The sequence below is a fragment of the Gymnoscopelus braueri genome (assembly GCF_963280865.1).
Source record: "Gymnoscopelus braueri genome assembly, chromosome: 4".
In the NCBI taxonomy this organism is placed as follows: Eukaryota; Metazoa; Chordata; class Actinopteri; order Myctophiformes; family Myctophidae; genus Gymnoscopelus; species Gymnoscopelus braueri.
The window spans coordinates 6,111,902-6,123,342 of NC_137605.1; the positions used below are offsets into that span (position 1 = coordinate 6,111,902).

General features: G+C 39.6%; 1 protein-coding gene across 1 annotated transcript; it reads left to right on the top strand.

Moving 5' to 3' along the window:
* Window positions 1–1,478: 1,478 nt before the first annotated feature.
* LOC308083732 (trypsin-7-like) lies at window positions 1,479–11,053 on the top strand. Its single transcript, XM_080426061.1, has 10 exons — window positions 1,479–1,589; window positions 3,313–3,620; window positions 4,434–4,553; window positions 5,141–5,301; window positions 6,532–6,683; window positions 8,119–8,275; window positions 9,025–9,081; window positions 9,246–9,356; window positions 9,566–9,691; window positions 9,780–11,053. The coding sequence occupies exons 2-10, from the start codon at window positions 3,346–3,348 to the stop codon at window positions 10,085–10,087; spliced, it is 1,467 nt and encodes a 488-aa protein (XP_080282187.1). The 5' UTR covers window positions 1,479–1,589; window positions 3,313–3,345; the 3' UTR covers window positions 10,088–11,053.
* The last annotated feature ends 388 nt before the right edge of the window (window positions 11,054–11,441 follow it).

An 11,441-nucleotide genomic window follows, 5' to 3' on the forward strand; every position in this document is an offset into this window, starting at 1 on the left:
AATTAAAAGGGCAGAGTGACAAAAGTTTTAAACTACTGGTTACCAAATATTCAACTTTCTTCAATCTGACCAGGATTCAATGGATTTCCCACATGTAAGATGAGAACACTATCCATTCTGCTACCACTACTACAGACTGTGCATTTAGCAAGACTGACTACACTACAGCAATGTTCTAATCAATGTGGAAAGCAAAACATTGGACATATCAGTTTTAAATGTCATGTTGTATTTGATGGGGAGGGTTAGGGGTGTCAAGAATTTCACAATACGATACATGTTGGGCATGATATCGATATGATATATTATTAATGTTCTTTTCTCATGTATCATCAACATTGGCCATCATCTTATAAATAACGTTATAAAGCAAGTTAGAAACAATTACAAAGTGCTTTGTACACACAAATAAATACATTTGTGCAAGCTTAATGGAGAAGTGAAGTTCTCACTAACTATAAACCCATTGTTTCAGAGGACAGATAGACACTAATATAACAAATATAATATAATATAAGACTGCATAACTTTAATTCCACAAACATCATATTTTTGTCATCTGGACTTTACCAACCAAGTGCAGCCTAGTTATTTCCAACAGCTAAAAAAAATCTATAATACCAGATACAGTATAATACAATCTTAGATTAGATGTAGGCCTATTTGAGAGTGCAGATGCATGTCACATTAACGAGCGTCAACGAGCATCAGCTGACACACAACACCTCCCCTCTGCAGTGCTTTAAACTGAAAGTGACTGACTGGAGTCTGTTTCATTTCTCTCCAAAATACCTTGAATATGATGGAGGACATGATTAATAATTACTATGATTATGATAAGCTTTACATTTCATATCATACAGTAAAAACTCCTAACTTTCACCGGCAAAAAAAAAGAAAGTGTTTTTTTTTTATTAAAAAAACTATTAAAAAAATATTACGATACAGTATGACATCATGACATTACCTATCATCACATTTTAATACCACGATAGGCTATATCGTGACACAATATATCGTGACACTTCTAGGCGGGGAGGGTTACTCTTTTTTTTGTAATCACTTGGGGAGGGTCATTGATTTTTTTTTTTTGTCAAAGGGAGGGTCATGGCATTTTAGATCAGGGCACATACATTTCCTCCATGCCCCCCCCTTATGTAAATTTCGACTGGTCCCTAACTGTTGAAAAATGCAACCACCCGGCAGCCCTATTTTGGACATGTCATTGTCAAATGACGTGTGTGTGTGTGTGTGTGTGTGTGTGTGTGTGTGTGTGTGTGTGTGTGTGTGTGTGTGTGTGTGTGTGTGTGTGTGTGTGTGTGTGTGTGTGCGCGCGTGCGTGCGCGCGCGTGTGCGTGTGTCTCTGAAAGGGGAGGTAGGCTACTGTATGGTTACGTGCGTGGTGGGTGTGGCTCAGGGAGGTGATAACACATTTAAACAATAAACTCAGAGAGTTGGCTGTCAGTGAGAGGGGGAGAGAGAGAGAGAGAGAGAGAGAGAGAGAGAGAGAGAGAGAGAGAGAGAGAGAGCGCTCTTCACCTACTGATGCACAAACTTGGACACATCATCAGTGTTTCGAAAGATCTAATGTAAGTGTTAAAGTGTTGAATAATCTGAATAAGTAGCTAGATATTGATATTTATATCAAAATGTAAAATGTATTTGAACTTGCTAATGGTTCATGATAAATTATGAGATATATCCAGAACTTATGTATTAATATCTGTGGGAAATGTCATGTCTTTTAGGATAATGTCATTTGAGTGGTTTGTTGTGTGCAGTTTGCTTGCTATATTTTGTGTCATTTGATTACACTTCGTTGCCATGTCATGCATTTGCATTGTGCACTATAACATATAGGCTATACTTTCTCCGTTTCTCCGTTTGTATCCGTTTTGATAGGTGGTCACTAGGGACATCTGGGCTCCTCGATGTAAAATTGGCTATTTTGTCCAATATGTTAAAATATATATATATTTGAAAAAAGTATACATGATTAGGCCTAGAACATGCTTAAATATTAAACAATTAAGGTCTAATATTTCTACAATTGCAACAAATTGCTACGAAACCTGTAATATCCAGTCATTTTGGGGCATAAACAAGAAGTTGAAGGATAAAAATGTATTGATAATGAATGATGTACCATGCATGTTCACATCATATAGATGCTATCATGCTACTATGGGGCCAGATGTCCCACCTATATCCTATAGGCTATTATAGGATTTTTTTTTTAAAAACTGTCAAATAGACTATTTGAGAGTAACGTTTTTGCCAAAATGTAGACTAAATCCTTTGGCTTTGGTGTTTATTATCATAACAGTCTTGGTTGTTGTTTATATAGCAGAAGTGTTCTGTGCGGCTGCTTTTGGTTGCTTTTTATATTAAATCACGGCCTTGATTCACTAGTGCTGCCATGTCCGCTTATTATAAGCGACTTTGGGCTTGTTTTTCTGTAAAGTTGGTTGTAAATATAGCTAGTTGCGGCTTGCGGGTTGCGGTTTTTTGGGCTTGTTTCTAAAGTTGCTTATTTAGGCTTGTTTCCTAATCTATCTATGAGGGTGGATTCTGACAATGCTTTTCAATGGGAATGGCGTGGTTTGATGGTCCTGCTGCGCATCTGTGTGTCCACCTGGCACTTTTTTAGAAAGCGCTTATTTAGAACGTTTATCAGTCGGGAGCCATAGTTTGATGTGACCGTGCCCTAAATATTGTTTAAACCAGTGTTTCTCAAACACTTTCATGTCAAGGACACCCCAATCATTAACCTATTTGTCTGCAGAGCAGACCCCCATCTGAAAACATTTTACGCCAGGGAGGAGTGGACCCCCATACAAGATTTTAAAATGTTAAAATGCCAAATTGTTTTGTGTTTGAATATAGCAGATCTACAAGCTGATAATGATGTGTGCACCTACAGTACCCCAACAATTTGTAGATCGGCTATTTTCAAATAGCCAGTGTAGGCTATATATGTTTAAAGGGTGAAGAGCTCTATTCTTTTGGGCTTGTTTTCACAGACCTGGTTGCTTGTTTCTCTCGCAAAACCTGGCAACAATGTTTACCACAAATGCCCTGAATATCAGCTATGTGTTCTGATGCGCGCATGTGTGTGTGTGTGTGTGTGTGTGTGTGTGTGTGTGTGTGTGTGTGTGTGTGTGTGTGTGTGTGTGTGTGTGTGTGTGTGTGTGTGTGTGTGTGTGTGTGTGTGTGTGTTCTTGTGACATGATGGTAAAATTAATCCGAATTATATATCTTTTCATCCTGGCGCTGCTGTGTAAAATGATCAAAGTGTCCTTGTTATTTCAGATATCTGCGGCCACTGCAGCACTCTGTGTGCCAATGATGGCTGTCAACTTCTCTCTGGCCCTGGCTATCACCATTCTTGGTTCGTCAATTAATAATTACTCCTCTGAGCGTGTACAAATGGAACCAAATGGACCCGTAAGGGTCCCACGCAACCCAACTGGCTCCGATCAGCCGGCTCCGTTCATAGTTGGAGGGAAGCCGGTGAAAGCTGGGGAAGCTGTCAGCTTGCAACATCGGACTGGAAAACATTTATGCGGTGGAGTTGTCTATGACCACGAACATGTTCTCACTGCCGCCCAGTGCGTTGCGTAAGTGTATTCATATTAGGCCTACACCAGGGGCGATTCTCTGTGTTTGTGTCGTTAACCTGTCATTCACCTCACCTGTGCGCAATTTGAGAGAGGTAGCGATAGAGAGGGGGGGGGGGTACTTGGTTACTGGTCAGCTATTATCTCCATCACGATGTCTTGGGCTAATTAACCACTTAAACCCCTAATGGGTGACCGGAGTCCCTCCCTATCGACAAGCTTACACATCGCAGCTTGTAGAATCGCCCCTGCTCTCTTTGCCAATGCAGCACACAAACTACTCGAAGATGTGCCCAAAATCTTACAGCTAACAGCTCGAGAAACGTTTTTTCTCAACTATTTCTGTTGGTTTTTCGGTAAAAAACGAAAAACACCCAATACAAATGGGCCTGGCTGTGTTGTGTGAACACTGTCTTAGAGCAGTGGTTCTCAAAAATGTTCATGTCAAGGGCCCCCAAATTGATATGTTTTCGGCCGCAGGTCCTCATTTGAAAAGATTAAGACATTTCTAAATTATTTCAAATTTTTAAGTTTTCCAAAATAGCCAATCAACAAGTTCACAACGCGTCGCAAGACATTGTGAGCTTGTAGATCAACAATCTTTGAACATCCAAAGCTTAAAATGGTGTTATAACTGATTTAGCGGGGGACCCCCTGGAACACCTTCAAGGGACCCCTGGGGGTCCCCAGGCCCCACTTTGAGAAGCACCATCTCCGAGAACTGTAACAGTCAGCAATACAAAACAAACTGAACCAAAAAAGAGACAAGGAATATGGCATATATCACTAAATGGGATATTTCTCTCTTTCTAGAGGCACAGAGCCATGGGACTGGATAGTTCAGTTTGGATTGACCAACCTGGACCATGAGGGGCCGGGCGGTTTCAAGAGACGCATTCGGAATTACACAGTCCACCCAGACTGGATTAACAAGTAGGGATTGTGCATGACTGACCATAAATCAAAGTAGATCAGGGGTCTTCAAGGTTTTTCAGCCCAAGGACCCCTTAGCTGAGACAGAGATGCAGCAGGGAACCCTCACGACATATTGTATAAAATTGTGTTGCAGATTAAACCTTTTCACAGATTTCGCTTCATAATATACTTGTTTGACAGCACTGTTGTCAGTGTGGATGTTGGATTCATGTTAATGTGTATTTTCAGACATTTAACCACATAAACCGTCAATACTTAGTAAACATGACCTTTGGCTCTGTACTTGGTCAGCTCTTTTTTCCCCCTACACCAAACCATTTTGCCGAAAATAGCAGATGTACAAGCTCACAACGCCTCATAGCGCGAGGCGCTGTGAGCTTGTATCTGCTATTTTTGGCCAAAGTTCCCCTCAGGATAGGGATGCTAGGGTTCAAGTGGTTAATGTAAAAATAAAAGAATCCTATCACACAAAGATTTTGCGGTCCCCCTGTAGTAACTCTGAGGACCCGCTGTTGAAGACCCCTGAAGTAGATTATTCTAGTGCTATTAATAACTAATATTGGATTATTCTGACCGATCCCTAGTGATAGGTATTGGGATTACGACATTGCTGTGTGCAAGGTGAAACCAGTCCCTTACAGCTGTCAAGGGACCATTAAACCTGCCTGTCTAGCTGACGAATGGAATGACTTTCCAGCCGGTACGGAAGCCATGGTCGTCGGCTGGGGTCACGTCAATAAATCAGGTAAGCACGGGACCCCAAAATCATCAAATTTGGTTCCATTTGTTAACCAATTGAGAGTGTCCATTTGGTTAACACCCTTACGATCACTTTGAGAACCACTGTTGTGCAGATACACGTCGAATTTCACTGAATAATGTTTTGACAGTGCTGATTATTAATAATAGTTAATTAATAGTTAATTAATAATTACAGACTGCTGATTATTAATAATAGTTAATTAATAGTTAATTAATAATAACATACTGCTGATTATTAATAATAGTTAATTAATAGTTAATTAATAATTACAGACTGTTGATTATTAATAATAGTTAATTAATAGTTAATTAATAATTACAGACTGCTGATTATTAATAATAGTAATTAATAGTTAATTAATAATTACAGACTGTTGATTATTAATAATAGTAAATTAATAGTTAATTAATAATAACAGACTGCTGATTATTAATCATACTTAATTAATATTTAATTAATAATAACAGACTGCTGATTATTAATAATAGTTCATTAATAGTTAATTAATAATAACAGACTGCTGATTATTAATAATAGTTCATTAATAGTTAATTCGTAATAACAGACGGCTGAGTATAGTATTAATAATAGTTAATTAATAGTTAATTAATAATAACAGACTGCTGATTATTAATAATAGTTCAATAATAGTTAATTAATAATAACAACAGACTGCTGATTATTAATAATAGTTCATTAATAGTTAATTCGTAATAACAGACGGCTGAGTATTAATAATAGTTAATTAATAGTTAATTAATAATAACAGACTGCTGATTATTAATAATAGTTCAATAATAGTTAATTTGTAATAACAGACGGCTGAGTATTAATAATAGTTAATTAATAGTTCATTAATAATAACAGACTGCTGATTATTAATAATAGTTCAATAATAGTTCATTAATAATAACAACAGACTGCTGATTATTAATAATAGTTCATTAATAATAACAGACAGCTGAGTATTAATAATAGTTCATTAATAATAACAGACTGATGATTATTAATAATAGTTAATTAATAATAATAACAGACAGCTGAGTATTAATAATGAACCACATGCACCCTAACCTCCCTATTGGCCATGTCATAATAGGCCAACATTGGGTGAAAACAGCAGATCTACAATTATCGCATAAATAATGTCATTTTTAAATGGATCCACTGTATGTAAACACTTAAGCCTTTGTGTTGTTTGTCTATGTACAGATTCTACAGAACCGCTACCACCTCCCAGAGCACTTCAAGGAGTCAACGTTACTGTGACTGACCGTGAAGAGTGTAGCAAGCTGTACCAAGGAAGGGTGACGGACCAGATGCTTTGCGCCGGCAACATGATGGGCAACCATGACACATGCACAGTAAGTCCGTAAATCCCATTCAAATATTAATGGAGCACCCACTTTCACCCACTTTCACCCACTTTCACCCACTTTCACCCACTTTCACCCACTTTCAACGTCATCTTCATGTCATTGGTCCCCACTAACTAATGCTCATTATAAGATAGCACAATAGGCTCCATGCACAGCAGCCATATTGGACAGAAATTGGGCCCCTACCTCGCTTCCCTCACAGGTGTTACCAATGATTCTAATGAAGGCTCTGTTCCATTTAGTGTAGCACAGTGGTTCTCAAACTTTTTAATTTCAAGGACCCCCATAACTCTGAGAGTGTACACATGGAACCAAATGGACCCTCCCGGGTCCATTTGGTTCCATGTGTACACTCTCAGAGTTACACACCCTCAAGGAACCATGAGGGTCCCTGGACCACACTTTGAGACCCTCTAGTGCTTCCAGTGAGCCAACATGCACAACATCAGCACCCTGACTCTGTTTGACCAGAACGGAACAGAGCCTTCATTAGTATCATTGGTAACACCTGTGGAAGGAAGTAAGGAAGAGGCCCAATTTATTTCCAATATGGCTGCTTTGCATAGAGCCTATTCCCTCCTCTACTCACTCTCTGTGTCTCATTGGTGGGCCTTGGACAGTTCAGGAATCTGCCTGCCAATGGCATCATCGACGGGGATCCCGAGCTGACTAGGCCTACTACAGCTTTTCTCTTCCTGGAAAGTTAGCGCGCTGAAATAGAACTGATACATAAGCGAATTGTAAAGCTTTACATTGTAAAAATGACACTGTTTGAAATGACCAAACCTGCCTAATGGTGATGTCACTGGCAGTGGTGTAAAGTAACTAAGTACATTTAATCAAGTACTGTACTTAAGTACAATTTTGAGGTACCTTTGCTTTACTGGAGTATACTTTTACTCCACTACATCTCAGAGGCAAATATTGTACTTTCACTCCACTACAATTATTTGAAAACTTTAGTTACTAGTTACTTTGCAGGTATAACTTATTACATTATATAACATACATTAACCACTTTAGCCCTATTTTATACCAAGGTTATTTCATAATAGCCGATCTACAAGCTCACAACGCGTCGCGATCGCGTTGTGAGCTTGTAGATCAGAGCTTGTAGATCAGAATTTGTTTTTATTCCTAATTTAAAAAAATACTTTTACTTGTAACAGAGTACTTCTACATTGCAGTATTGATACTTTTACTTAAGTAAAACATTTGAGTATTTTTTTCCACCACTGGTCACTGGTAGGCAGGTGATGTCTTAACAGTCCACAGCCCTCCTCAGAGTACACAGAAATGGTGCCATCTTCTAATGAGCATTAAGTGAGACACATGGTTGTATGAAAATAAGTAAATTAGGTCAAGAGGTGCTTTAACATTAACGCTGGAGAGTAAACAATGCTTACTTGTGTCTTATCAGGGTGACGCAGGAGGCCCCATGTTCGTCAAACAAGGTGATGTTTGGATCGTAGTCGGACTCAACATTAGAGGCCCCGCTACCTGTGGCGCTCCAAACATGCCCTCCGTTTACTTGGCAATCGGCAGTTTCAGGACGTTCATCGAATCTGTCACTGAAGGTGTGTTCATAGCACACAGTTATTGAAGCTGTGTGTGTGTGTGTGTGTGTGTGTGTGTGTGTGTGTGTGTGTGTGTGTGTGTGTGTGTGTGTGTGTGTGTGTGTGTGTGTGTGTGTGTGTGTGTGTGTGTGTGTTAGGTACATTCCAGCTGCTGAAAAGTCCCGTTCCTTCCATCCTTCATCCCTCCCTTCTTTTCTTTCCATCATCCCTTGTTACGCCGAACCTATCCCACTGTACCCTTGGGGTCTGTGCCCACCTTACTGTCTATTCATCTCCACCCTGTGGTTTACTGTATAATGATGCTTATCAGCATCAGGGAGGTGACACTGTCACTGCAGGAATGCTTGTGCCTGCATTATGAGTTTATCTCTGTATTGTCTCAATGCCATCTGACTGGAATTCAGTTTCGATGAGATGACACATTTTGTAGATTAGATAGCAAATTGCAACACTCAAAGGTCATGGTTGTTTTTTTTGTCTGAGTGAGAGACACAAGGAAGACGAGAGCTCTTTCATTGTTTCTATTTGGATATGGAAACTGACCCGTGACCATGCACCCCCACACAAACACATACCCTTTGCCAAATCATGCGGTGTGCACATGTTGACTGTGCATGCACTGAGCAGGATATTTCTGAGCACATTTTTTGTGATAAAAGCTCTCCACATTCCACGGACATCCATCGACAGTGCACGGATGAAATTATGAAGAGCTTTGTAATTGTGTGTCTTTTGTGTGTGAGATATAGATCGGAGCCTTCAAGAACTGAAAAAGAGGCTGGATGATGCAGAGAGGCACATTGTCGGTAAGTGCTACGTTTTATGCTATATTTATAAGTGCACATATAATTGTTTTTTCTTTTGACCTATTTGTATGTCTTTTACCTTGCTCTTCCTCTCTCTGTTGGCAGTAGGAAACCAACGTTAACTGTGTTGCTCCGCATGTCATTTGTGCTCTTTTTCCTAACAGCTCTTGCAGAAGGACTGCACGGCACCACCAACCGCCTAGAGAGTCGTCTCAGCATGCTGGACGGCACCGACAAACGCCTAGAGAGTCGTCTCAGCCTGTTGGAGAAAGCAGGTCAGACAATCATTTATCTACACGCACGCACGCGCGCACGCACGCGCACACACACACACACACACACACACACGCACACGCACACGCACACGCACACACACACACACACACACACACACACACACACACACACACACACACACACACACACACAGTAATTTGATTGGATTTGACATTCCCCTGACGCTGAAACTTCTTTTGTGTTGTAGCCAAACCGAAAGTGTCATTCACCGCAGCTCTTGGCTATGAGTACGCCGCTCCCCAAGACAAACGCCTCAGATTGGTCTTCGGAGTCGTTTTGAACAACGTTGGTGGTGCCTATGATGCAAAGAAAGGTATGTACTGTATGACCTATGCACGACTGATCGTACAATATGCATATGCAGCAAGCAGACACATTAATATATCTCAATGTCCTTGCAGGAATCTTCAGAGCACCAGTGAGAGGAAACTACTACATCGGCTTCATTCTCACAACCCATCGCTATCCAAATGCATGGAGACCCTGCCTTGCGTCCCTTGTGAAGAACGGCCATGATCTTGCATCCTCATTTTCCTACATCGATCGTCAAGTGACTGTCTCAGATACCCAGAATGGTGGTACCACCCTTGTGGTGCATTTGGAGGAAGGAGATCAGGTCTGGGTTGAGTTATGGGATCATTCTATTGCCTTTGATTTACCTGATCGTCATCTGTCTACCTTCACTGGCTTTCTGGTGGATGCTCTGTGATAGTCATCTTTGACAGCATTGGGACAATGTCGGGTCTCTGCTCTATATGTAAAGTGTCTTGAGACAGCTTACTTTACGGTTATCGGATTGACTGAAACATGGTTGGATAGAGATAAAGCAAATAAGGTTTTTATTAATAACTATAATCACCTCCCGAGTTTTAGAACTGAGCGAGGTGGAGGTCTCTCTTTGTTAAAGAGGGCATCCAATTATCCCCACACAACGATCTCGCAGCTTTAGTTTAATTGGAAATGAAGCTGAGGCTGTTTTTTATAGAACTTATTGAGCCTTTCTTTAAAAAGAAGGTTATAGTGGGTTGTATTTACAGACCTCCAAGTTCAAATACCAACAGCTTCATTGATTGCTTTAATAATACACTTGGTAAGATTATAAATGAGAAAAAAACATGTTATATTCTTGGGAGATACCACTATCAATTAATTTAGTAGTCAATCATCCCAATTCATTGACTTAATTAATGCCTCATCTTTCCGTCCTCTTATAACTAAGGCAACCAGAATTACTCCCACTAGCGAAACATTGATCGATAATATATTCACAAATCATGACAGTATTTCTGGGGTATCTGGTGTTTTGTGCTGCGACCTATTTGAGCACCTTCCTGTGTTTTTTTCTCTGCTTTAAAGTGTCCCTCTCATCCCTTTGTGTTTGATCCTATCACGGAGAATGAGCTTACCGAAATTATTAATAAACTTAAATCATGTGCATCTGGCCATGATGAACTCAAATCACCAATTCTGAAGAAATGCCTTCCAAATATCTCCAAACCACTCCTTCATATTTTAAACTGCTCTCTTGCAAAGGGTGTATTTCTGGAACATTACATTATGTATTTCATACATTTCATACTGCAACATGATTTGGGCAAGCAATTTCAAAACCGATCTCAATTGTATTTTTCTGCTACAAAAACGTTTTATTAAAATGATTACTTTCTCTAACAAATTCACCAGTTCCACTCCTCTGTTTCAGTCTCTTAGAATTCTTTGAATTTTTGATTTAAATAACCTTCAAATATGCATTTTCTTGTTTCAATCAATTCACAAACTACTCCCAATCTGTTTTCAAAATATATTTCAGTTTAATAATGAAATTCATAGTCATAACAGGTCAGCCGGTGATCTTCATTCCACTTTTTTCAGGACAACAACTGCCCAATTCTCTATAAAATTTAGAGGACCCTACTTTTGAAATTGCTTGCCGCCTCATATTAGAGACTGTGCTAGCTTTAGCTCTTTCAAGAGACAAACACTGCAGTTATTACTATCAAACTTAAGTAGCACATCTTAACCACTCTGCTGTATGTTGGCCTCTCCGGCACATCATGTTTTGA